This window comes from Hylobates moloch, unplaced genomic scaffold (assembly GCF_009828535.3).
Source record: "Hylobates moloch isolate HMO894 unplaced genomic scaffold, HMol_V3 SCAFFOLD_4, whole genome shotgun sequence".
NCBI lineage: Eukaryota > Metazoa > Chordata > Mammalia > Primates > Hylobatidae > Hylobates > Hylobates moloch.
Genome location: NW_026652279.1, coordinates 6,225,644 through 6,253,059, shown reverse-complemented (window position 1 = coordinate 6,253,059; position 27,416 = coordinate 6,225,644). Strand labels below are relative to the sequence as shown.

At 44.9% G+C, this 27,416-nt stretch overlaps 1 protein-coding gene across 1 annotated transcript in view; it reads left to right on the top strand.

Annotated features, from left to right (window-relative positions):
* Positions 1-27,416, top strand: part of PRICKLE2 (prickle planar cell polarity protein 2) — a 101,762-nt gene that overhangs the window by 38,833 nt on the left and 35,513 nt on the right. The window contains exons 3-6 of the mRNA XM_032149436.2: positions 535-672; positions 3,253-3,456; positions 7,275-7,461; positions 12,937-13,809. Of these exons, the coding sequence (XP_032005327.1) occupies positions 535-672; positions 3,253-3,456; positions 7,275-7,461; positions 12,937-13,809 (1,402 nt within the window). The remainder of the gene's footprint in view (positions 1-534; positions 673-3,252; positions 3,457-7,274; positions 7,462-12,936; positions 13,810-27,416) is intronic.

Sequence of the window (27,416 nt, the reverse complement as noted above, 5' to 3'; positions counted from 1 at the left end):
CAGATGCCTGGTCCAACTCCTCAGGCTCACACCTTTGTTTCCCAATTTTTCCAAAATGAGACGGGAGAACAGAAGCTGTGAGCACATGGACACCTGCTCTAGCTCACTGACTCAGAGTCGTTCTTGGTGTCAAGGATCACTTGCTTGGGCACATGGAGATGAAAGTATCAGGTTCCTGCAGTTTAGAAGAAGGAGAACTTCTCAGCTCTTTCCTGGCAGCTGAGCCACCCCAGATGATTTGATCTTAACATGGTGAGCAGAGTGAGGCAGTCAAGATAAGGAGCAGCCACAGAACCTTTAGCCTGCCCAAGGCTTGGGATCCAGAATTCAGAGCCTTTGGTAAGCTCTTTTGGCTGTCAGCAATCTTAGTAGAGACTCACCTTAAATCTCTCCAAGGCTGTTGTGGTTAAAGTTCAGGCGAGGGCTATAAAACCAAATGAGAGTGTATTTTATGAGAAAACTCAGAGTCATGGGCTTCAGAAATCTTAAGGAGGAAGGGTGCCTTCTTCCATGCCATTGTCTGTGTCTATTCAGGTTCGATATTGCAACTCCCTGGATGAGGAAGAGAAGAGGGAGCTGAAGCTTTTCAGCAGCCAGAGGAAACGCGAAAACTTGGGCCGCGGGAATGTCAGGCCTTTCCCGGTCACCATGACAGGAGCTATTTGTGAACAGGTAAGCATGGATTCAGGGGAGTGAAGAGGCATTGTTCTGGCATCTTTTCACCCATTCATTCATCCAACAATTGTTTTACTGAGTGCGTACTATGTGCCTGAGATACAGTAGTGAACAAAAGACGGGAAAGTTTCATCTTGCCCTTCTAAGGAGTTGGATTCTAGGGGAGGAAGTCAGACAATATATGTAATCAACAAAATAGAAAAAAAATATAGCAAGGAAGGAGACTTGAATGTACTGGAAGTGTGGGGAGGCTGCAGTTTTAAGGAAGGTTGATGGGGAAGACCCCACTTAGAAGATCTGAGCAAAGATGTGCACAGATGTGCAAGAGGGAGTGAGTCTTGCAGATTTTAGGGCAGAGGGAATGCTAAGGCAGAAGGAATGACCAGCTTAGAGGCCCTGAGACAGGAGGGTGTCTATTATGTTCAAGGAACAGTGAGTTGGCCAGTGGGCTGGGGCAGAGGGAGTGAAGGGAGAGAATTCAGATAAAGTCAGAGTTCTGGGTGAGCCATTGGAAGGATTGAGAGAGCAATGGCATGATAGATTTATATTTTAAAAAGAGACCTTTAGAAAATGGAGTTGGCTTGGGCCATGGGTCAGCCTCCCTCCCAGGATCGTCCCAGAACCAGAGCCATTTAAAGGGGAGGTAAATGATCTTCTCCCGAGAATTGAGAGTTCCTTATTGAAGTGCATGAAGCCCTTCCCAGTCATGTTGACAGGAGCTATTTGTGAACAGGTGAGAGTGGGTTCAGGGCAGTGAAGAGGCATTCTCCCTGGGACCTCACTGAGTTCAAGATTCTGGATTTCCTGTCTCCTCTGCTCCTGTTGAGTGCTCAGGGTGTGGTGAAGAAGAGTTTTAGAGACTGCAGGGTAGGAATACACCTTGCCCCACCTCTCAGCTGCCACAGGCTTTCCAGTGCTGATCGTCATTCTTGGTACTTCTCTAAGTCCTACAGCTTTTTGAACATTCCTATCTAACTCCTTAAGCTCTGCATAGACCCCTTGAGAGCTGAAGATATGTTAACTGGATCAACGAAGAGGAGATGGGATGCTGCCCAAGGGAAGCAGATGTCATTTGAGGCCCTTTTTTGAGATTTCCAGAGGGGTAGACTGAGAAGGTTCAGTTGCATGGGATGGGGGAGCTAATTGACCAGAGATTTGGCAGTAGGATCTTTATTCTTATGAAATATATCTGGGACCCACCGTTAAGGTACAGGTGGTCAGTGGTTGTGATCTGAGATTCACTGTGCTCCATCCAGACAAGCTGAAATCCTTGCTACTCTCAGATCAGTCTCCTGGAACCAGGCAAGCGGAGTTTGCCTAAGGGAGAAGGAAGGTTGGGCATTTTGTGGACAGGTGCCAAGAATTGTGTAGAATAATGCCAAGAGTGTGAAGGCAGAAAGAGCTTTCATAAGTTTGACTCATGTTTCTTCCAGATGACCTTGACCATGTTACTTTTCCTTGGTTTTGTCATCTATAGAATGGGTGAGTGATGACTCATGTGAGGGTTATATAGGATTATGTCTGCATGCTTTAGCTCTGCTAACATTATCGCGGAAGGTAAGGATAACATGATGCCTTTCTTTTCTCCGGTCACACATGTGGATGAGCTCCCAGAGACTATTTGTGGGGTCTTTACTTGATTTTCTAAGATGCATTTCAATGCATAGCATGGGAAAGTTTTGGAGGTAGCTTGTCTGCTCTTTAGACATTGTCCCCTGAGCTCAGCCAGTCTTGTAGGACCCTAGAACTGTACTCAACCTGTGAACCTCATGGCCCATGCCATGGTCAGCAGGAGTATCTCCCTAGACCCACTTTCCACGCTTTATTCTTCCCTCAGAGTCCCTCAAACCATATTCTTTTTGTCCCAACCCCAACTGTAAGCATAGGTGGCCAGTGATTCTGCCTTTTTTCTTTCAGGATCAAGAGGGAACTTGAGAAAATGAGTGAGAAGGTAGGGAAGGGATAGGAAGAAACCCTTTCCATAGTTTGGCCTTAGAAGTGGTGCCGTGTCAATCAAGGCTATGTAGAAAGATGTTAGAGGAAGCAGACTAAAAGCATGTCTGAAAGGCACACAGAGAAGGTAGTTAAAGGTGAGCGTGCTGTCATGTACCCACCCTCCCTCCCATCTAAAAGTATAGGCCCCACCTCCTCCAAGCCCCGTCCTCCCGCCCACCCCCCTCCCCAGCCACTCTTCCTGGTGTTAAACCTGGCTGTGTCTCTGCATGGAGTTTAAAGTATCTAAAAGATAATGAGGCTTTCCTCTGTGCCAGTTTGCCTCCTGCCTGCAGAGCCCCTGTACGTTATTGTGCTAAAAGAGCTTTTCTTTCTTTCCCATCTTTGTGATTCCTCATTCTCCCAATGACTTTATCTCTACATTATTTGTAAGCCCTAGGGAAGGAGAGTTCAGGCAGGACAAGAAAAACCTGCCCTGCTGCCTGTGTAAAGCAGGAAGCATAGTGACTGCTTTGAACATAAGCACTCAGTAGCCAGCTAATGGTGGTTGTCCTTTTTTCATTTATGCACAGCACGGGGAGATGGGGGCTAGTGTGAATACTGATGTTTCTGTTTGCCTCACAGTGCGGAGGCCAGATCAATGGTGGAGACATCGCTGTGTTTGCGTCACGCGCTGGCCACGGCGTTTGCTGGCACCCACCGTGCTTCGTATGCACTGTCTGCAGTGAGCTCCTGGTGGATCTGATCTACTTTTACCAAGATGGGAAGATATACTGTGGCAGGCACCATGCTGAGTGCCTGAAGCCGCGCTGTGCTGCCTGCGATGAGGTTAGAGCAAACTCCAGCAGGTTTACCTGCCCATCACGCCTTCGTTGCACCATAGCCAACACGTGGTCTTCTGGCTTTCTGCACTGAAGAAAGCCATAGGCAACTTCATTTTCTTGAATTAACCCTTTTGGGAGAGAAGCTCCACCCATCCCTGGTTACTAGAATGTCTGGGGGTGTGGCCTGCTTTACTGAGCGTGGAGGTCTCATAGCTTCCTGTTGGGAAGGCATTTTCTATATCCATGAAGATCCCCAAGTGACATATAACTGGCCCTAAGTAAGTTCAGAACTCTAAAAACAAAACAAAACAAAATTGCGTTGTGCATCTTTAGATATTAACCCTAATCTCATGGAATAATCAGTAATGGAGTGCCACTTACATCTTAAAATTGTTTCATTTTCCAAGATTCAGTGCTGCAAAATGATTCGAAAAGGGAAGAAAGTGGGTAGCATTATTTGATTTTTCTACAGTTTATAAAAGTTCTGGGTGAAAATTCAGGAGGCAGATGGATACTTCATTTGGATGTCTCTGCCCCATGCTCTAAGAAGTACCCTATGTAAGAAAGCAGGATAGAACGCAAGACCTCTGCCTGGCCTTCTTCCCCTACTAGAAGCACACCCTACCGTGTAAGCTGACAGAATAGAAAACCTGGTTTAGCTTTATAAGTTGGGAGCAGAAAAAAGAATGTTCTAAATCTGACCACTTTTATGGGAGTAATTTGGGTAAAAGTCCTAGACAGAGGTTTCCTCCTGTGCAAAGGAGTTTTTTGCGTCTGTCTTTCCCTGTAAATAGCAGTGTGGGAGGTGAGTAACACTCCCTTTTTTCAGCCAGAGAGCCTACTGTTACAAGGACATTTCTTTCTTACAAACTACCTACGAGGGACTCACTTTCTAGGAGGAAGCTGGTCAGACTTAACTAATTTGGATTCTAACACTAATGGTGATGTTCTGGAGAGACCTTCTAGAAAGATAGCTGGAAAACTAAATTCAGGTCCAACTCTGTGGTTCTAGAACACCTTTTTACCTTCATGCCTCAGTTTCCACATCTGAAAATTGGTTCTCAGAATACAACTTTGTGTTGTCTAATGGCAATTAGAGTATGATTGAAGCACACACTTTGAAATTTATTGAGATCTAATTTGCATAGCATTAAGGACCCTTTTAAAGTAAATAATTCTGTGGATTTTAGCATATTCACAAAGCTGTGCAAGTGTCACTGCTGATTCCAGACCATTTTCATCAACCAAAGAGAAACTCTGCGTCCATTAGCAGTCACTCCTCATTTCCCCCCTTTGCCTAGCCCCTGGCGACTACTAATCTATCTCTGTCTCTGTGGATTTACATGTTCTGGACATTGCATGTAAGTGAAATCATATGTGACCTTTCAAGTCTGGTTTCTTTGATTGAGCATGTTTCCAATGTTAATCCATATTGTAGTATATGTAAGTACTTCATTCCTTTTCGTGGCTGAATAATATTCAGTTGTATGTATATATCACATTTTGTCTAGCCATGTGTCAATTGAGGGACATTTAAGTTGTTTCCACTTTTTGGCTACTCTAAACAATGCTGCTATGAACATTTACGTACAAGTTTTTGTGTGTACGTATATTTTTAGTTCTCTTGAGTGTATACCCAGGAATGGAATTGCTGGGTCATGTGATAATTCTAAGTTTAACTTTTTGAGGGAATGCCAAATTGTCTTCCAAAACAAGTATAACATTTTACATTCCTGCTATCAGTGAATGAGGATTCCAATTTGTCCACTTTCTCAGTAATACTTGTTATTATCTGTTTTTTTCATTATAGCTATCATAATGGGTATGAAGTTGTATCACATTGAGGTTTTGATTCATATTTCCTCAACAGCTAATAATGTTGAGCATCTTTTCATGTGTTTATTAGATATTTGTGTATCTTCTTTTTCAGAGAAATGTCTAAAAAAATTTTTTAGTTTAAATTTTTTGACTACCTTTTCAATTGGGTTATTTTTCTTTTTCTTTTTTTTTTTTTTTTTTTTTTAAGACAGAGTCTCACTCTGTCACCCAGGCTGGAGTGCAGTGGCATGATCTTGGCTCACTGCAGCCTGCACCTCCCAGGTTCAAGCGATTCTCCTGACTGAACCTCCCAAGTAGCTGGGATTACAAGCATGCACTACCATGCCCAGCTAATTTTTGTATTTTTAGTAGAGGTGGCATTTCACCATGTTGGTGAGGCTGGTCTCAAACTTCTGGCCTCATGTGATCCACCCACCTCAGCCTCTCAAAGCAGTGGGATTACAGGTGTGAGCCACTGTACTTGGCCTATTTTTCTCATTATTGAATTGTAAGAGTGATTTGTATGTATTCTATATACTAGTCCCTCATCAGACAGATGATTGGCAAATATTTTCTCCCATTCTATAGCTGTATTTTCACCCACTCGATGATGTCCTTTGAAGCACAAAGTTTTTAATTTTGATGAAGTCTACTTTAGTTTTTGTTGTTTATGCTTTTAGCATCATATCTAAGAAACCATTGCCTAGTTCAAGGTCATAAAGATTTACACCTGTGTTTTCTTCTAAGCGTTTTATTGTTTTTTTGCCCCTAGCTCTTTAACCCCATTTGAGTTAATTTTTTTTTCTTTGAGACGTAGTTTCGCACTGTCACCCAGGCGGGAGTGCAGTGGCGCGATCTCAGCTCACTGCAAGCTCCGCCTCCCGGGTTCACGCCATTCTCCTGCCTCAGCATCCCGAGTAGCTGGGACTACAGGTGCCCGCCACCATACCCAGCTATTTTTTTTTTTTTTTTGTATTTTTAATAGAGACAGGGTTTCACCGTGTTAGCCAGGATAGTCTCAATCTCCTGACTTTGTGATCCACCCACCTCAGCCTCCCGAAGTGCTGGGATTACAGGCGTGAGCCACCGCACCCAGCCTTGAGTTAATTTTTATGTATGATGTAAGGTAGGGGTTTGAATTCATTATTTTACATGAGGCTCTCCTGTTGTCCCAGCTCCCTTTGTTGAGAAGACTATTCTTTTCCCCGTGGAATGGTCTTGGCCTCCTTTTCAACAATTAATTGACCATGTATGTATGAGTTTAAATCTGGATACCTATTCATCCACATGCCCAGCCTTATGCCAGTGCCATGCTGGCTTGATTACTGTAGCTTTATGGTAAATTTTGAAATCTTTAAAAACTTGAAAAAACTTTAAAATTTTGAAATTTTAAAAACTCTATATTGGGGGAAAATGCAAACACTTGTGAGGGCCTGGCAGGTGCTGTAAATGAAGGTGACTTATTTTAAGGCAATAGGGAAGGGTGAAGAATATGACAAACTGGAGAACTTGCCACTCATTAGAAAGCAGCAGCCTCTCTTCTTAGCTCTAGTTTATTATTGCCATGTAGGAATGTGCACTGAGCATTGCAAATGTTGTGTTTTCAAAAGATAAACCAGGATTACAAGTGTTAATACGATATTTTCCATTTAAAAAAATAATATGTCCAGGCCAAATGAAGCAGATATGTATGTCCAATGTGCCTGTGAGCTGTCAGTTTTTGATCCTGCCTTATATTCTCCAGGGTAGAACATTCTTTCTCTTATTAAATGTGGTTAATTACTGGCTAGGCCAGAAATCATGTTTAATTATGCTTTAGGTAAATCCATGTATAGGAACTGATATACATATAGAATAAACATATCCATATGGATTTTTGTTTAATTATTTGTGAGTGGGATCTGCTTTCTTACCCTTCTAGTTCAAGGCCCCCATAGCTTTCTTCCTTTAAAGTATGTTCTGGATGGGTCTTACACACTGACCATTTGGCTTCCCCATCTCCAGATCATCTTTGCAGATGAATGCACAGAAGCTGAGGGGCGACACTGGCACATGAAACACTTTTGCTGCTTCGAGTGTGAGACAGTGCTGGGCGGCCAGCGCTACATCATGAAGGAGGGAAGACCCTACTGTTGCCACTGCTTCGAGTCCTTGTATGCAGAATATTGTGACACCTGTGCCCAACATATAGGTGAGGCAATACTTGGCAGTCAGCTTGGTCCTGTGATGGGGTCACCTTTGTTTTGGGTGTAGTTAATATATCTTTGATTGCAAATGTTAGAAACCCAACTCATGCTAACTTAACTGAAAAAGGAAATTTCTTGATTCACAACACTAGAAAGGCAAAGGAGTATACTGGCTTCAGGTAGGGGTGGATCAAGGGTACAGACAAAACCGATTTTTTTCTCTGTATCTCAACTTAATATGCCTTCTGTTAACATCATTTGGGAGAAACTGTCTTCACCTAATGGTTGAGATGACTCACTGGTGATACTAGTCTTAGTATTTGCATTCTCAAAAGGAGAGAAACTGTGTCTCTTCCAGTTTTCAGGTCAGTTCTTCTAAATAAGAATCTTATCAGCCTTGCTTTGATCAAGGGCCCACCTCCAAGTGGGGACTATGTGCCATACAGTCCCACAACCGAGGCTCAGGGCAGTGGGGGAAGCTCAGAAGGAAAATCTAAACAGATATCTTCCATAGCCTCCTTGGGACAAGTCGGGGATTTGCAGAGGAAGAACCAAAGTGGTCCTCTTGGTGGGAAACCCAGTGGCTTCTGGCAAGTATTTCTTTAAAAAAAAAAAAAAAAAATAGCAAAAGCTGCTCCAGCCAAATGCAAAGCAAATGAACCTCAAATAGTTCGTAAACTATTAACTCCCCCAATAAGTGGCAGATATGAGATGGTGAACATCATTTTCCCTCTGCAAATAACCAATTTGTTCAACCCTTTAACGCTGTTCCAGATCATACTGCATTGTGGCTTATTCATTCAACTTTCCTTTTCTGGCACCTTGGGAAGGAGCCAACCTTGGGGGGAAAAAAAAGGTTGGCAGTGGCTGAATGTCTGTGAGATCACAGCCAGATCATCCAGTGGCTTGTGCAATCCCAAGAAGTCTGTTCAGAAGCTGCCAATTTCTTAGCTAGAGTGAGCAGATATAGAGATAATCCATTTTGGAGCCCATTTTGCCCCACTTAAAAGGTTTTATTAGGACCAAAAAAAAAAGTGGCTTTGTCTTCCTAGTTCATAAGAAGTGATGTATTCAAATAAAAAATTAGCTAGTATTTGGAGAGCTCTGTGTGCTGATAAAAACTCTGGCTTTGTAGACAAGACATCTATCGTGTGCTCAACAGTGCTTTGTCATTGGGCATTCTTGTCCCACATACTCAGGCCTGGGCTTAAGCTCTGCTGTGAAGACCTCTGTGCAGCTGCATTTCCTTCTGGGGGCTTAGGTGATGGCAAATTCCCCATCCCCTAACCTCTAAAAACCTCACCCCTCTCACAGCCTGTTGCCTCAACTCAGTACCCAGGAGCTTTCATGTCTCGCAAGATCAAAGTAGTCAAACAGATAAACCTTCTTTTTACTAAGAGTTAGGAAATGCGAAGATCAATTGTGACAAGTGGCAAGACGTGTGAGGAAGGGGAGAGGTAAGACAGTGTCAGGGAAAATGGTGCAATGTCTTGACTCGGCATTGCCCAACTGAGGATTCAAGTCCGCAAGTGCACACTTGCTCAGATGAGAGGGGCCGTGTGTGCGGAATACCAGCCCATGGCAACAATACCCCTTCCCATCCATATTTCTGTTTTTCCTGTTTCTGTCCTTGGAGGCTAAGAGCCTCTCCAGAAACTGCCACTTAGAATTTTTGCTCAGTGCTTGGCAGAGAGAAAAATCTCTCTGTTGCTGCTGCATGTACACCTCAGATAGCCCCTTGGTTTTCTTCTCTTACTGTCTCCCTTTGGCTGCCCAGCACATTTATTGGCATTCCCTCCTCCTTTCCTATTAAATCCATAAAAGGGTGTCAGTGTTTTATCAGAAAAGGTGACCAGGGTGGCCTGCAGTATTATTGCTGCTATAGTTAAAATGCTGTCCCTAATGTTTGTTTTAAATCCACTTTTCTACCAAACATAATTTTCCTGTGACAGTGAAAGAGCACGCTCTATATAGCATGCATACCTCAGTCACTGGGTGCTTTACCTCTGACCATACTGTACAAATATTCCATATTTATACAGCCGCTCAGAGCAGGCCCTGCGTCAGGCAGCCGTTGCTAGGGCAACAGTACTTTTGCCTGTGCACAGCAGAGTAAACAGTCCTATAAACAGACCGAGGCTGTGGCAGCAGTAGACACACACACCCTCCAAGAAGTACTTAAAGGGCTTAGAGAAGGAATAAAAAAGGAACGCTTAGATGTTGAACAGCAGAGCCCTTTTCCAGATGTTTAGAGTTCAGGAACAGTTCACAGGACCATCTGACATCAATGTTTATCGGGGACCACGTTCAGCTGCCTGCCAGGCCGCTTTATGATATGCCTCCCCTCCACTCTCCCAACCTGAGCCCTTCCTTCCATGAGGCCCCCATCCTGAGGAACTAGGCCCTTGCTGCTGCATCTGAGCATATGTCCTTGCCAAAGTGTGGAGAAGCAGCTGGTGGCAGACAGACCCGAGGTACTGGACTTCCTGTGTACCTCTAACAGGGAGTGGGGATAGCCGCAGCTGCTCTGGATGCTGTGCTGATTAGAGCTCACCAAAGGACCCAGGGATGCCCTCATGAGCTCTCTGCACTCTTGGCATTTGAGAAAGAGAGTGAGAAGGAGGAGAAGGAAGAAGGAGGGTGGGAGAGAGCAGGGGAGACAGAGCAGCCTCATAGTTATTTCTTGGACTGCATCTGGGCAGTGACCCTCAGCAAAGAGACAGGCTTTCAGACCTAATGCAATAAAAGAAGAGTGATCAGTAGGCCCAGTTCTCAGCACTCCATGCCTATTAACTCAGTTACCAAGTACTGTGATTATCCCCGTTGTACTGATGGGGAGACCAAAATAAAGAGAGATGAAGCAATTTGCCTAGGGTCACACAGCTGGAATGCAGCAGAGTCAAGATCTGAACCCAAGCAGATGGCCTTCAGCATCTTTACAACCAGCTGCAATGGGATGGAGGTGGGATTTGAACCTGTGTTCATCATGGTCCCGAAGCCTTATGCTTAACTACTGCAGAGTCCCGTGTCCCTGTGATGTCTGCCCTGGCTTTCTCTCAAGAGTCTGGGGAGGAAGTGTCCATGGCGTTTGGGGTTGTCTGTTTCTAGCCCCACCACAGCTGGCTATTTCTCACTCTGCTGGGGAGCACTGGTGCTGTGAGAGATGGAGTTGATCCGTCTCAAAAAAAAAAAAAAAAAAAAGATGGAGTTGATTCAGTTGATTCACACAGTTCCCTCTCTCCCACTTGGGGTGACCCTTGTGGCTGCTCCTATCCCTATAAAAAAAATCCCCTCTTAGTCTCTAAGGCCAGGTTCCAAAATGAAAAGAGAATCCCATAGTTTGGGAAAGAGCTAGTACAAGAAGAATTGCCCTCATTCCTGTCTCCCTGGGCTCCATAGACACAGAAGTGAGTCCGGGGATAGACAGCGGAGGAGAAATGTAGGCTGCTTGGGCCGGTGGCCTTTTGTTCTTGCATTTCTCTTCTTCTCCCTAATTTCTTGTTCATTGCCTCTTTAGACAAGTTTCCAGAAGTTCTTCCTTGAAAGTCCAGGCTCAGGAACTCTGAACCACTGAAGATAAAGGCCACATTCGTCCTTTTTTCTGGGAAGCCGTGTATCATTATGCATCAGGAGACTGCAAGGGTCCTGGTCCACCCTACAGTCATAGCTTGAGGCTATATTCCCAGCAGGCCCTCCCCACGGGAGCGGGCCCCAGCAGCTCCCAGTTTCCATTCTGCCAGTTTTACAACTGCTATAAAAAGAGCCTGCTGTGTGACTGCCTTAGCAAAAGTCCTGCCTTAGAAAAAGCAATGAGAGGTGTTGGCTTAGTGCAGGTCACTTGCCCACCCCTGAATCAGTCCCTGGGTGCCAGGAGAGCAGATTTTTTTTGCTGGCCTATGTTGGGCCCCAGGTCAGCTTTTGCCCCACCGAAAGCTCACGGCCTGAAGATGGCAGGGAAATGGTGTCCCACAGGGAGATGAAGTCCTATAACCAGAAGAGGGCAGAGATGATGAGAAGGCAGAACCCCCGGAGCTGTGGGAGTCTCCCTTAGTATGCAGTGTGGCCAGGCTGTATAAACTTGGCACAGTCCTGTCACAGGGAGGAATTGTACCTCTTCCTTTCCTGATGAAATTAAGCAAAGGGTACTTATGCTCCCAGAGGGGCAATAGCTTTGGCAATACCACGTCTAGGTTTTTCTTTACCAAAAGCGGATTTTTCCTTAACAAGAGTGGAAATCCACATTTTTATTTCCCACTAAGTCTGTTGAGACTGCCTTAACGGAATAGCACAGACTGGGTGGCTTCTGAGTAACAGAAATGTATTGCTGACAGCTTGAAAGCTGGGAAGTTCAAACTCAAGGCACCAGCAAATGCAGTGTCTGCTGAGGGCCTTTTTTCTGTTTCCTGGATGATGCCTTCTGGCAGAGTCATCATATGGTGCAAGGAGCAAACAAGTTCCCTTGGGCCACTTTTATAAGGGCACTAATTTCATTCATGAGGTCTCCACTCTCATGACCTAGTCACCTCCCAAAAAGCTCCGTCTCCTAATGCTATCACTTTAGGATTTAGGATTTCAACTTAGGAGTTTTGGAGAAAACATTCACCGTAGCATCCACTGAGTTGCTGCTGTGACTTACCCATTGGAATAGCATATGTTAGTAATGGGATTCACTCGGTCTATCTATACACAAAGAGCCCTGTCATACACCAGGCCATGTTCCAGGTCCTGGAGATGCTGTAGAAACTCAATGAGTCTGTCCTCATAGCGCTTCACTTTTAGTGGGGGAGCGAAATAATAAACAGATGCATAGGTATACTGTTGCAATGTAAAGCGGTATTAATGCTATCAAGAAAACTCCAGCAGGTAAGGGTGGAGAGTAATGGAGAATCCCTATTTAGTGTGGATAGGAAGACTTCTCAGAGGAGTTGGCTTTCAAGCAGATGCCTAACTAGAGTGAAGGAGATAGTGTCAATGTCATGGTTGAGAATAAGACTTCCTGGGTACAGATCTCGTCTCTGGTTCCTAGTTATGTTACCCTGTGCAAGGTACTTAGCCTCATCTGCCTCTATTTTCTCATGTGAAAACTGCGAATAGTATTAGAAAGCTAGCTCAAGGAGCTGAGTGATTAAATGAGTTTACATATATAAAGCTCTTAAAGCAGTACAAGATCATATGTTAATATTACTATTGCTATTTGTCAGGGGAAAATGTGTCCCAGGCAGAAGGATTCATAGACAAGCCGTTTTAACCTAGAGTCTTTGTGCTTGGAGGAAATGAGTTAAGGTGCATTCTAGTATAACAAGGAGTTCTCGTCATAGGACATGAATACCATTTACATAAGGGTCTGATTGTTGATTTATTGACCACTTATCCTGCCACACCTGGAATCCTGAGACAAACCACGGTGCTGTGTGTTTCATGTCCCAGGGCGGAGCTCTGAGCCAGCTCATCAGCCTCTCCAATGTCTCTCATTTTTTTAGGTATCGACCAAGGTCAAATGACCTATGACGGCCAACATTGGCACGCCACCGAGACCTGTTTCTGCTGTGCTCACTGCAAGAAATCCCTCCTGGGGCGGCCATTCCTCCCAAAGCAGGGCCAGATATTCTGCTCACGGGCCTGCAGTGCTGGGGAAGACCCCAATGGTTCTGACTCCTCCGATTCCGCCTTCCAGAACGCCAGGGCCAAGGAGTCCCGGCGCAGTGCCAAAATTGGCAAGAACAAGGGCAAGACGGAGGAGCCCATGCTGAACCAGCACAGCCAGCTGCAAGTGAGTTCCAACCGGCTGTCAGCCGATGTAGACCCCCTGTCACTGCAGATGGACATGCTCAGCCTGTCCAGCCAGACACCCAGCCTCAACCGGGACCCCATCTGGAGGAGCCGGGAAGAGCCCTACCATTATGGGAACAAGATGGAGCAGAACCAGTCCCAGAGCCCTCTGCAGCTCCTCAGCCAGTGCAACATCAGAACTTCCTACAGTCCAGGAGGGCAAGGGGCTGGGGCCCAGTCCGAAATGTGGGGCAAGCACTTCAGCAACCCCAAAAGGAGCTCGTCACTGGCCATGACAGGACATGCTGGCAGCTTCATCAAGGAATGCCGAGAAGACTATTACCCGGGCAGGCTGAGATCTCAGGAGAGCTACAGTGATATGTCTAGTCAGAGTTTCAGTGAGACCCGAGGCAGCATCCAAGTCCCCAAATATGAGGAGGAAGAGGAAGAGGAAGGGGGCATGTCCACTCAGCAGTGTCGGACCCGTCATCCCATCAGTTCCCTGAAATACACAGAGGACATGACGCCCACAGAGCAGACCCCTCGGGGCTCCATGGAATCCCTGGCCCTGTCTAATGCAACAGGTAGGTCCTGTTCACCTCGAAAACAGATAGCAAGAGGGTAATCTCTGGATGACTGGATGCTGGTCCTCAGGATTTTTTTTTTTTTTTTTTTGAAATGGAGTCTCGTGCTCTGTCTCCCAGGCTGGAGTGCAGTGGCACGATCCCTGCTCACTGCAAGCTCCTCCTCCTGGGTTCACGCCTTTCTCCTGCCTCAGCCTCCTGAGTAGCTGGGACTACAGGCGCCCGCCACCATGCCTGGCTAATTTCTTGTATTTTTAGTAGACATGGCGTTTCACCGTGTTAGCCAGGATGGTCTTGATCTCCTGACCTCGTGATCCACCTGCCTTGGCCTCCCAAAGTGGCAGGATTACAGGCGTGAGCCACCGTGCCCAGCCTGGTCCTCAGGATTTTAATGTTGTTTCTGCCATGTGCCCTCTTCCAATAGGCTGCTGAGGAAGGTAAACCCAAGTTTGGGATGGCTTCTATCTTTGATGGGCTTCCCTGTAAACAAAGCCTGAGACGGGTCCAGATGCCTGTGATATATTGAGGGAGTGCTCCCAAGAGAAGGGGAGTGAGAGAAAGAGGACAGGGCATGGGGAGGAGCCAAGTGAGGAATGGTGTCTCCACTGGGGTCTGGCTTCTGCCTGATCCCACAGGGGACTCTGATGGATGAGTTGCGCTATAGAGTCATTGCTTCTTGTGACAAAGGGGCTGATGTTTTGTACCATCGTGTCAGTTGGTCATCAGCTTTGGGCTGCTGAGGAGTGACAAGGGGATGAGATTGTTTATGTGGGCTTGGGGCAAGGCAGCTCCTGTTGGCCAAAGGCAGCATTAAAGAAAGAAAATACTATGGTCTGAATGTTTTCCCCAAAATTCCTAAGTTAAGATCCTAAAACCCAAGGTGATGGCATTAGGAGATGGGGCCTTTTGGGAAGTGACTAAGTCATGAGGGTGGAGACCTCATGAGTGGGATTAATGCCCTTATAAAAGAGGCCCAAGGGAACTTGTTTGCCCCTCCTACCATATGAAGGTGGAGAAGGTGTAGCTGTGAGCTGATGGCAGTACTCACAGCACCTGGAGCCCAGTTGCCCCAGCCTGGTGCTGCCTGGGGCACCAAAGCATCCATGACAGCTTCTGAGACTGTTCTGAACCTGTTTCTCACCAGGAAACGGGCTTCAAAGTGCAGATAAAGACGTAAGAAATGTCTGGCTAGACAAGGAGAAGACAGGCAGGCTGAAAAGAACAGAAGTGGAGAGAGAGATAATGGCATGCTTCTCTCTCCAGTGAAGTTGTCCAGCTGGTTTTGTGTGTGTGGGAAGACTGATGTTGGCCAGGCATGGTGGCTCATGCCTGTAATTCCAGCACTTTGGGAGGCCAAGGCAGGAGGATCACTTGAGGCCAGGAGTTTGAGACCAGCCTGGGCAACATAGTGAGACTCTGTCTCTACAAACATGTATGTGTGTATATATATATATAAAATACATATATTGTGCATATATATATATTATGTATTATATATAACATATATCGTGTGTGTATATATTATATATAATATTTAAATATATATGATATAGTATGTACAAATATATATATAAAAATTAGTTGGACTTGGTGGCACGTGCTCATAGTCCCAGCTACTTAGGAGACTAAAGCAGGAGGATCACTTGAGCCCAGGAAGTTGAGGCTGCACTAAGCAATGATCCCACCTCTGCACTCCAGCCTGGGCAGCAGAGTGACAACCTGTCTCTTAAAAAAAAAAAAAAAAAAAAAATTAATATTATTGATTTAATATTTTAAATATTATTTTAAAAATATTTTTCAATGTGGGAAAAATAGAGTAATGTAGATTTTCTCTGTGATGGTGCTACTTAAAGCAGAATCTGAGGATAACACTGGCTGAGAACTATCACCCATCAGCAGCGAGATTAGTACTGAAACTCAAAGTGTTTAGAAACTCTTAGAGCAGTTCGATGTTGCGCTGCCATCCAAGTGCGTTTTCAGCAGGCTTGTCATATTGATCAGGGTGTAGACCAATCAGGGTGTTATAGAACTCACATACTGAGCTCTTTGTGCTTTGTGCTGTGTCGCAGACATGCTCAGCAGGGCCATATGTCAGTCCACAAGGGATTGAAAATAAAAACAAACTGGTCCTTCACCACTGATAGCTGGAGAAGAGTAGTGCTCTAAGATGCGCTAAGTATATCTGCCCCTTTGTGGGCAGGGTACCAGAGGAGGGAGACATACGTCTGCCCCTTACAGCAAGGTTCCATACTCGGTGGTGTCTGGGTAGAGACTGTGATAATGTCAGCCCCATTCGAAGGGGACGGCCACTGCTCAGCTCCAGCTGCTTGTTGCCACGTGCGGGATATTTATGTATCCACCTAACCCTTATGTAGCTCTTGCAGTGTGTCAAACATTGTTCTAGGCACGTCATAAATATTAGCTTGCTTAATTACATTGTCATAACACTGTGAGGGAGGAATATTGTTACGATTCTCATTTCAGAGTTGAAGAAACAGAAATGGAGAGGTTGAGGGACTCACCCAAAGTCACTCAGCTTTTAGAGTGGTAGAGCAGGGATTTGAACCTGTGCATATGATTCCAGAACCTTGCTCTTAATCACACCAGGCTGCCAGTCTAATACAAGCCCCATCCTGTCAGATCTTCCAGTTTTTCCAGAGAAGTTAAAAATGTGGATTTTTTAAAATATGAAATCTATTTCAACACTGCTGGACAAACAAAACGAGGCTCTGAGTTGTAGCTTGTCCATGCAGTGGGTTTTACTTTCTATCCTCCTCAAATACATCCACATCTGTATTCCCATTTGTCCAAGAACAAAGAGTAGATATCCTCATCCCCATGTTTCAGATGGAAAAAAAAAAAATGAGGCCTTGGTGACTAAGCGCCTTGCCCGATGTCTTAGAAGTGAGCAATTAGTGCAGAGTGATGACTGCCTGGCTTCCAGCCCAGGTTATGTTATTCTCGAAAGATTTATGTGCTATAATTATTTAAGAGGACAGCAGATAAATATATACTTCAGCCTCTGAAGAAGAGTTTCTCAAAGCTGGACCACCTGCATTAGAATCCTGGGGGTGCTTGATTCAATCATAGGCTCCTGGGCCTCCCCCAACCCCTTGTATCAGAACTCGAAAGAGGTGGGGCCCAGGAATCTGCGTGTTAAGCAGATCTCTGCTGAGGCGGATGTGCACCATTGTCTGAGGGGAGATGTGCCTGGGTTTGTCTGCTCTGACTGTATCATCCTCACGTTGTGGCTCATGAGGAAATCAGGAGGGCTAGAGGTTGAGGAACGCTGGAAAGGGCGAGTGAGGAAGACACTCAATTTCCCTTCCTAAGGAGGGAGTGGACGCAGTTTCCATTCCGAAAGAAGACATCGTGGGAGATTTACTCTCATGATTTTCTAGGATCTTTGGGCAAAGCAACGAATGCCCCTTTGCCTCAGATTTTTGGGAAGCAACCCTGACCATGCCTGATAAAACTGAGGGAAAAAAAACTCCTGAGATCAACACTGTCTAATATGGCAGCCATATGGGGCTGTGGAAATTTAAATGAATTAAAATTAAATGTAATTAAAATTTCAGGCCAATACTTGCACTAGACACATTTTAAGTACTCAGCAGCAATGGCCTGAAGTTTAAATTTTATTTAATTTTAATTCATTTAAATTTCAGTAGCCTCCTGTGGTTAGCGGTGACCCTACTAGAAGGTGCAGATGACAGAGTGAACTGATAAGATGGGCATGATATTAAGCCATCATTAGTCTCTGAAGTTCTTACATGAGCCCTAATTTTTTGTCTTTCTAATTAATTAATAGTTAGGATTACTGGTTCTGGAGTCACACTTGTTGGGATGAGATCAAACCTTCATCATTTAGGAGTTGTGTGGCGTTGAACAAGTCACCTAAACTCTGCAAAACTGAATTTCCTCATCCATGGAATTTTGTGAATAAATGGATAAAGGTGTTCCTGTCGTACTTCCTTTGTATAGCTTTGGTGAGGATTAAATGATAAATGCATTTAAAATCATTAATATAGTCTTTGACACATATGACCTTCTGTAATGGTTTCCTGCTACTTTTTATTAGTAGTAATTCTTTCTCCTCCCAAACACACTGATTCAAGTTTTGACCTGTTGTGGCTGCTGACTTCTCCCACCATCCACCAGCTGTGCAGGTTTGCATTTTACATTTGAAAATAATCCTGCATGGGCCAGGCATGGTGGCTCACACCTGTAATCCCAACACTTTGGGAGGCCGAGGCAGGCAGATCACCTGAGGCCAGAAGTTCAAGACCAGCCTCGCCAACATGGCAAAACTCCATCTCTACTAAAAATACAGAAATTAGCCAGGCACGGTGGTGCACGACTGTAGTTCCAGCTTCTTGGGAGGCTGAGGCACAAGAATCACTTAAACAGAGGAGGCGGAGGTTTCAGTGAGCCAGGATCACACCACTGCACTCCAGCCTTTTGACGGAGCAAGACTCTGTCAAAAAAAAAAAGGAAAATACTCCTGCAGGCTCCTTTTTTCCTAACCAGCCTGAGAAAACTATGAAAAACAGGGAATTAAAGAAAGTCATTTTGTGTGCGTTTCTATGGTTCTGTCAGATATGACAGTGTCGAAGAAAGATGGTGGCTAATATTCTAAGCACAGCTTCATCATTCCTCACTGGAGCAGACCCTAAATAGCCTTTCACATCCTACGCTGCGCATACATACACCGACGACTAGACTTCGAAAGCTGGTGTTTTTGCTGCTGTCCCTCACTGTTTACATTTGAATTTTGCTGGAAAATTCAGTAGTTTTTTTTTTAGTAGCATTCTAAACTATCTGCATATCTTTAAATCCTAGAATCACAGTCTGAATACCAGGTACGTGCCACAAAAGGCTTAGTGAAAGCACCTTGATCCTTCAGATAAAGCTAGATTTCAAGATGATGGATTCTTTTTTCTTCCATGGTCAGTAACTTATGTTATTGAATAAGTCTGTAGTGTTTAATCTGGCATGAAGTGTGATCTTTCTGTGGGCAGCATTTTTCCTCAGAACAGATCTGGAAAAAAAAAGATAGCTGCAGTGGCTTGTCAGCCTCAGATCTGGGATTTGGCCCCTCCCGATGTGTTTAGAACTGGGAGTGTACCGTTCCCTTCTCCTTGGAAAACACAATTCATCCCTTATGCTTACACAGAGTGAGTCAGGCAGGCACAGCCACCATTTATAGCACTGCAATGCAGGAGCCTTGCAGAAGCGCTTTAACTTTGCCAGTCCCTAAACATGCCTGTAAAGCAGCTTGCAGCCTGCGTAATCATAGCATTAGAAGTAGAAATAATAACAACATCAAGAACAACTAACATTATTGAGTGTTTATATGGACTGGACATTTTTCTAAGCACTTTCCATAAACTAAACTCACTCAGTCCTCACAACAACCCTATGGGGTAGGCACAGTTGTTATTCCCATTTTACAAGTGGTATACACGAGGCATGAGAGGCTGAGTAGCCCAAGGCCACATTGCTTGGAAGTAGAAAAGCAGAATTTAAACTTGGGCATTCTCTAGCTACAGAGCTTGTGCCCTTAAACACTATGCTATGGCCGATGTGAATGACTATGGTAAATGTACTGCTGCTGCTGATGTTGATTGTAACCAATGATAATCATAATAGACCACTGGCTATGACCTGACACGCTAATGGCTTCGTGTAGAATGCCTCTTTAAATGCTGTGAGATAAATCTGATCATTATACCCATTTTACATATGGGTACACTAAGGTGCATAGAAGTCACCTTTTTATAGTCACCACAGATGGCCAGGACTTGATCCCAGGTGTGATCGACTGCAAAGCCATGCACTTAACTGGCCTGATATTCCTCACAAGAAGGGTCATAATCACAGTCAGAAGATTTGCACAATGGCTTTAGCCGAAGGGATAGGCATTTTCTCTCCTGTGATGGCTGGCTTGTTGATTTGTCTGTTTGCCAATGCTAAAGAGAAGCATGCGAGCACAGCTGTGAATGACAGAAGTCAGAAGTGGCAGTCCAAGATGATGTGCCAAGGTCAGAGGTAGGAAAGACAAGGCAGACAAGCAGAGATGGTCCAGGGGCTGGCGCCCGGGCAAGAGACACCAAGGGCAGAGGTGGGGACCAAGGCATTAGTTGCAAATTAGAGGTCAGGGCTCAAGTCACACACTGGGACCAGGTATATAGTAGAGCTGGAATTGGAACTGGCTGCCTTAGGCAGAGGCCCCACCACAGGACAACTGGAGACTGTGAGCTGGTCCCTGGTGAAGGATGCTGGTGTGGAATGATGAGGCTGGGAACACGACCATTCCTTGAGGATCAGCCACATTCTGTAAGGGGTGGCTGGTCATAGAGAGCTGGGTCCCATAGGAAGAACCTCCAGGTAAGGATGGGAGCGAGGGAAGGGGAAAGAACATTTCTGTTTATTTTTTGATTCACTTAGCAAATATGACATGAGCACCTACCCTGTGAGTTATAGCAGAATAGTATGAGAGCATGGGCTGTAGACCAGTATGCCAGAGCTGGAAACTGGACTTATAGTGTAATAGCTCTATGACCTTGGGCAACTGATTTATCTATTCTGCACCTCACTATCCTCATCTTTGAAATGGAATGACCCTACTTTTCAGGGTTGTAATGTGAATTAAATGAGTGAGTTCATAGAAAGAATTTAGAACAGTGTCTCACACCCTCTAAGTGCTCATTGAATATTGGTTGGTATTAATATTTGTAGGTGCCACCTATGCAAGGTGCTGGGAAGGCAATGCTGAGCTGAATTGGACATGGGCCTTGCCCTCTTGTACCTCACAGTCTATTGAAGTTGATAGACAGTAACCATCCAATTGTATGATATAAGTAAGTGTGAGGCTAGGAGGGCTTACAAAGAGGGATGTGGCTGAGTCAAAGGACATCCTGAAAAAGTGATGCTTCAGGGATAAGGGAAGGGGCATTCCAGGCAACAGGAGCAGCATGTGCAAAGGCCCTGTGGTAGGAATATATGAAGAGTTGACAGAAGGTCCTATGTCTGGGTGAGCACATAGAGTAATAAGACTTGGAAGGAAAGCAAGGGCCAGATGGTGCAGAGCCATTTAGGGCTATATTAATGGTGTAGGCCTTTCTAATAAGGGCAATGGAAAGCCCTTAAAATGTCAGGCCCTGCAGTGAGGGAGGTGACATGATCCAATTTGCATTTTGAAAAGATGGCTTCAGCTGCTGTGTGGGGAATTGATTGGAAAAGGGCAAGTGCTGACGCAGGGAGACCTGTTAGGAGGCAATCTGGGGCTTTGTAGCCCAGGCTAGAGGTGAAGGTTAATGGCAAAGTCCAAAATAAGTGGATGGATATGACAGTGACTTAGGAGAGGAAATTGGCAGAGGTCTACAGTGTCCCAGGGGGAGTGGGTCCTGGGAGACAGAGGAAAATAGATATGAAAAAATTAGCAATAGATAAAGGTTTGGCTACTCTGTGATTTTTTACTCAGGCCAGCATCAGCTGCAAGTGCATGTTTTATTGGCCTGAATAAGTGGAGACACGGAGCAGGAATCTGAAAGGGCTTCCTGCCTTCTTTGATCAGTGTTGCATTGTTGTGTCAAGGCAATGCCGTTTACACACCTCATCTACACACCTTGACAAGGAAAACTTAGCTGTGCAATGCCACAAGGTAACAGGGTAATTTTTCAGCGTTGCTGGCAAACTGGGAAAGAACCAGAAAACAACAACATGAGGATATAAAGCAACAACTAGAACCATTCACTTTACCAAGAAAGTCTGAAATGTTTTTTAATCCCTGTAATGCAAAACATTTCTATATTTAAGGAAGGTACAGGTCTATTCTTCTGCATGACTTGGATAACCATCTTCTAACCCAATTTCTTTATTTAAATAATTGGGTAAAACCTCTTAACCAGCTGGCACCGATTACTTGACTGGCCACGCCTCAGATGTGCTCATGAATTGTGTGGCCCAGATCTTTTTGTTCATTCCCGTCACTGGGGAAGATGTGTGGTCCAGTCTGGAATCACAGATTTTAAAACCTAGAACTCACCTTGAGTCCTATCCATTGACCACAGGGCCAGCCTGGGATATACTTGGGAAATGCATAGAGATTGCCTTTGTTTGTTGGTATTGCAGAACTCTTTTGTTTGGAAGTGTCAGAATTCTAACAAAATTTTTTTGATCAAGTTACTTCAGACTTCACAGATCTTTAGTTCCAGGGGCCCAAATGATGTCATCAGGACTTGGTTTCTTTCTGTCTCTGAGTTCTTGTTCCCTGTACACTGGCTTCAGTCTCAGGCAGCATCTTCCCAGGGATAGCCAGGAGGGCTGTCGGTCACTGCAGACCAATGTCCATCAACATCAGGTGAAGGGGAAAAAGAATTGATCTTCCCCAGTAGTGTCACCAGAAGTACCAGAATTGAGTCTTCTCATTTTCCTGACTTTGGTCATCCAACAATTCTTAAACTAACCACTGTGGCCAGGAGAATGATAGCTCCGATAGGTCAGACCTGAGTCATGTCCCATCCCAGGAACTAGGCAATGAGGTCAAACCCATCAAAACTTCAGGACTGACAATGGAGAAGGAAGATGTTCAAAGGGAAATCAAGTTCATATTTTCAAAGGAAGACGGATTATGCTGCAAGGAGGTAAAACCACAGGCATCTATTCTTGCACAATAAGTATCCCATCCATCCAGGACTGACATTTTTATCTGATGCCCTCCTCTAAAAGCCCCGCCATATTTGAATTTAACATCAAACAGCCATTGTGTATTTCAGCTATGGTTTTCTGCAGACAAAGCTCTGGTCTTTGGGGTGTGGCCTGTGGTGATTTTAATGTAGGGGTTTCAGGCTATGAGGAGATATTTTGGAGGGACAGATTAGATGGAGCCCAGCCTTCTCACTCAATGGTTAGTACATCCTGAGGAGCACCTTCTGACTGGTCCCATAGATCCCCAAGGAAGCTGTGCCCTGTTGTTGGCATTTCATGACTCTGAACGTTACCCCTAGCTCACAGACCAGCGGCCGGATGAAAACCAGCAGAGTGAAAGTCCCAGGAGAATCTATCCCTTGTTTCTTTTTCTGCTTTGCTTTCCTGGCATGTGGGAAGCCGAGGACAACGTCAGAGCAAGGTGGGAGAACAGGGAATCAGTGGGCAGTTGGAAGAGAGCTCAGCCCAGAGCAGGCGATATACCCCTGCTACAATGTTGTGGTCTCACTGACATTTTTTTGGGCCCGGAGAAACTTTTCCAGTGTCCTGGTTTTTGATAACTGTTCAAAAGGCTTATTTATAACCTCCTTGGGCGTGAGCAGTCATCTATACCCACAGTCAGTAACCACGGCTGCTGACAGGGAGAAAAGATTGCTGATTTTATTCACTTTGTTGCTGAAAAGGCAACACTAGAAAACAGGTCCAGCGTGGAGGCCGGCAGTGGTGGGGTTGGGGCGTGGTGTGTCGTGATGGGTTCCCCAGACTGGTGCAAGATTTTTTAGAGTGAATTTTTTTAAGAATGTATGAACATTTCTCTTGGAACTTTTGAATTTGTTAATCTCACAAAGGGAAATGAGAAAGCTCTTATCCACTTGGAAATGGCTTTAAAACTCAAGCCATTTAGTTTTTAAAATATGGAGAGTAAGGAAAACACAGAAAAGAAAAATTCTGGAAAAAGGTGGAAATAGAGAAAATATACCGCAAATCGTACCACTTGACCAGTGTTCATATTTTCATGAATTTGCAAGTTTCTTCCCTACGTATTAGTTCACTATTTTTCTCTAACTTGATTATAAACATAGTGAATCGTTTGCAGCCTGCATTTCTTCATTTGCATTCTATCTTTAGCTTATGTGTGTGGCTTTTGTAACCATCATTTTTAATGACTGCATTAATATTCAATTGAATGGGTGTTACCTCACCTCCAGAATTGGACATATAGGTAGTTTTTTTAAATGATCTGTATTTAAATCCTGATTTCCTTTGTCTGCCATCAACAAAATATACTGTTTTGACTTCCTTTTTTATAAACATAACCCTTCTAAATATCTCGTCTCAAGGGTAGATTCTTGACCTTCCTACCTGGCCACTTGGCAAAACTTCTTCAGCATCTCCATCCCACAGTGTTCTAGTGGTCACATGAGACTTATGAGCGATTCTGCACCGACCATCACCTTCCTTAACCTCCCCTCCTCTGCCTATATGTAAAGTGCCTCCCAGAGCAGTGGAAAACTAACATGACTAAAACCCCACTTCCTAGTACAAGCAGCCTAAGCTGGCTTTGGGGAGTCTATTTCTCCATGTAAACAGTAAACTATCCACTCCATCAATTTGAGTATTCCAGGGATCACCTACACTGCATTCATCTAGGATGCTTGTCAATCGTGCAAATTCTTGGGCCACATCCCACACCCACAAACAGAATCTCTCAGGGCTCAGACTCAGCAATCAACATTTCAAACACGTGCCCCCAGAGAACTCATAGATTCACTAAGTTTGAGGACCGCTGAGCTAAGGAAACCCAGACTCCTCATCTTATATCTGGGTGAGGTACCATACTCATGAGCTCGCCTGTAGTTAGAACTTGCATCTGTCCTACACTGCCTCTTCTCTTAGCCCTGAGTCTAGCCTCCTGCTGAGACAAAAGAAAAAGTGGATTATATCTCCTCTCAAAATTTCCGAAGATGTCCTTGACATCAAATCACTCTTGGTATAGTAAATAGCACCTTAGTGAGTTAAGAGCACATTATCTGAAGCATGTGGATGATACATGTCTTAATTACATAGTATGGATTAAATAGGAAAGAGGGTAATACTTGCCAAGAGCATTTGGTGGTTTTGGAATCGTCACTGACTGCATCAGAAAAGGTGGACAACAAAACACTCTAATCTTGAAATAGGACCTGTTTCCACTCTAGAATCAATGTGAAAATCAAAAGATCATGAGCCCAAGGTTGCATATAAAATTTCAAGGTAGCTTGGTTTGTTGTGTGTTTGATTGTTTAACCTAGAATAGTTTCCACCAATAAGTTTCACTCTCCCCAGTTTTCTACCAGCATTACCTTGTGCACCCAGATAGCTCTGTGTGTGTGTGTGCGCGGGTGTGTGTGTGATCTGTGATCGTTCCTCGTCCTGTTCTGCCAGGAATCTCCTTCAGCCTGCCCACCGCAAATCAAAATCAGACCATGACACATCTCAGGGAGGCAGCTATCACAAATAAGGCTGAGCAAACAGGCAGGGCACCATTTAAAAGTAAAGTCTGGGTCTTCCACTTCAAAGTCACTAAGAAAACACGTAGTGTTGTGCTTGGTGCAAAAACTTTTAATGGCTTAAAAATGTCATCCAGAATTCCCCCATCCATTTAGCTAAAGCAGGCATACTTCTCCCATTCTTTCTCTCCTAGAAAATTGCCTTTCTTAACTCTTTGTTACCCAAGGATTTAGTGTTCTACTTTGCAGATTATTCAGACCCTTTCTCCTCTTTTCTCTCTTATTTCTCCCATGCACAAGGAATAGAGGAAAATACTCATTCATCTTGCTTCTTGCCCAGCAGAGTAGAGACTGTACCTCTGTGCATTTCCGTTCTCTGGGTCTTTCCGTGGAATAAATCCTTAACTCTTAGCTGTGCTAAGTCTGACAGATTCTTGCGTATTCTTGCTTCTTTGAGTCATTTATCCAACCCACTCATATCTGCCCCGCCTGCAGGTGTTATCAGTCCAAGGACACCTGCAGTGATTTGTTTCTGATTCTGCCATTGGGCTTTTGGTGAGAGCATCCCTGGCAGTGACTCTACTGCCTAGCAGTGAGCGGTTCAGACCTTGCTAGGGTTTCTCATCCTGGCAGCAGCAGACTTCGCAATGGCTGCCTTTGAAATCAAAGGTGCCAATTTTAAAAGGCAGAAAAGTCCAGTTCAGTCTTTACTTTGGGGAGCAGATTGAGCTCATAGCTGGAAATGAGAGAGGAGAGGAAACAGACTGCAATAACTCACCCTTTTTCTTTCTTTATACTCGAATAGTGGGTCCTAGGTAAAAAGATGAGGGGGGAAATTCCTTTGGCATAAGGTACACACTCATCCATAAACACTACCCCAGGGGAAACAGAGTGGTCTAGATGAATGATTCTCAACAGAGATGGGTGGGGGTGGTTACTAGGGGTGGTGATTTTTCCCACCCAGGGAACACTTCGAAGTTTGGAGGCATTTTTGGTTGTAATAACTGGGGATGCGGGACACTACAGGCTTCTGGTAGGTAGAGATCAGGGGTGCCGCTAAACCTCCTACAGTGAACAAAACATCATCCCCCTACACCCAGTCAACAAAGAATTATCCAGCTCCATAAGCCAGCAGTGCCAAGACTGAGAAAGCCTGGCCTAGACACAGGGAATTCCACTGGAAATCATTAGTCCCAATCTAAGTCATTCTGAACCACATCTGAGGAGAGTATGATGTCACGGGAAGGGACCTCCTCAGCTGGGTGCTTTGGAAGCCCCATCTGCAGCTGAGAGAGCTTTTTTTGCTTCTTGCTCTGTCCCTAGCTGCAACACACATTCACACTTAGTGTTTAAGGGCCCAGTTGACCTGATTGAAACCGTACCACCTCTCTAGCTGTGTGACTCAGGCAAGTGGCTTAAATCTCTCAATCCCTCAGCTTCCTGAGTAAATGTAATGTTTGCTGCAGTGGGGCTACTGGGTGGTGTGGGGTAACATGCGTGGAGCACTTCACCGCCTGCCCAGAACATGGGCAAATTCATTATTTGAGAGTAACTATTACTTGTATTATTTGGTACCCCGACCTCCTGCCACCTTCCTCTTAACTCTGTCTCAGCCCATTGCTCACTTAACAGGGAGAAGGAAGATTGACCAGAACTCAGGAATCATTCTAATAGAAAGGGATAGAAGGCAAGAACGAGCATCAATGGATGAGTGTGAGGTTTGGCGATTCTGTACATGTCAATGATCCAGACCCATGTTGACCCCCATAACTGGGGAGCACTTTGCTTGCATTTCTAGGAATGCTTGCAGCCAGAAAGATGAGCCTTGTCTCCTTGAATCTGATTTACAACCTTGTCTGAGTCAAAAGAGGCTACCAGAATCTGTGGTCTAATTATGCCCATGTTACACCTATTAATGCTAATAGAGCCCAGCCTTCACATGTGAGAAAGTAGACTGTCAGCTCACAGAGCTCAGCCTCCCTGCACTGATCCCCCTGGCCCCTCACCCCAGTATCAATTAACTTCACAGAGAATTCCCACTTGCCACAGCTTAGAGGAGTTAATTTGTTCTTTGAGTCTGTGGATGAGAAACAGGCCCAGCTTTGGTCCCTAAGTGAGGAAGACAATGAGGAGAGTACAACAATGGAAGTTTTCCACTGAGATCATTATCAGCTCCTGGAACAAGCCCAGCCAGGCCCTTGGCTGCAGATCTGTTTCAAACTCTGGCTCCTCTTCCAGGAGAAAAATTCGAACCTGGCCTGAGCTTCCCATCAAGCTCCCTTTATACAATCCAAGGCTCAGCATCCCTGAGTGAACCATGAGCCGTACATGTCCAGGTCCTCTGTCACCCATTGTGCCTCTCTTTCTACTCAGGAGTTAGGACTACCTAAAAAGCAGATGGCTTCC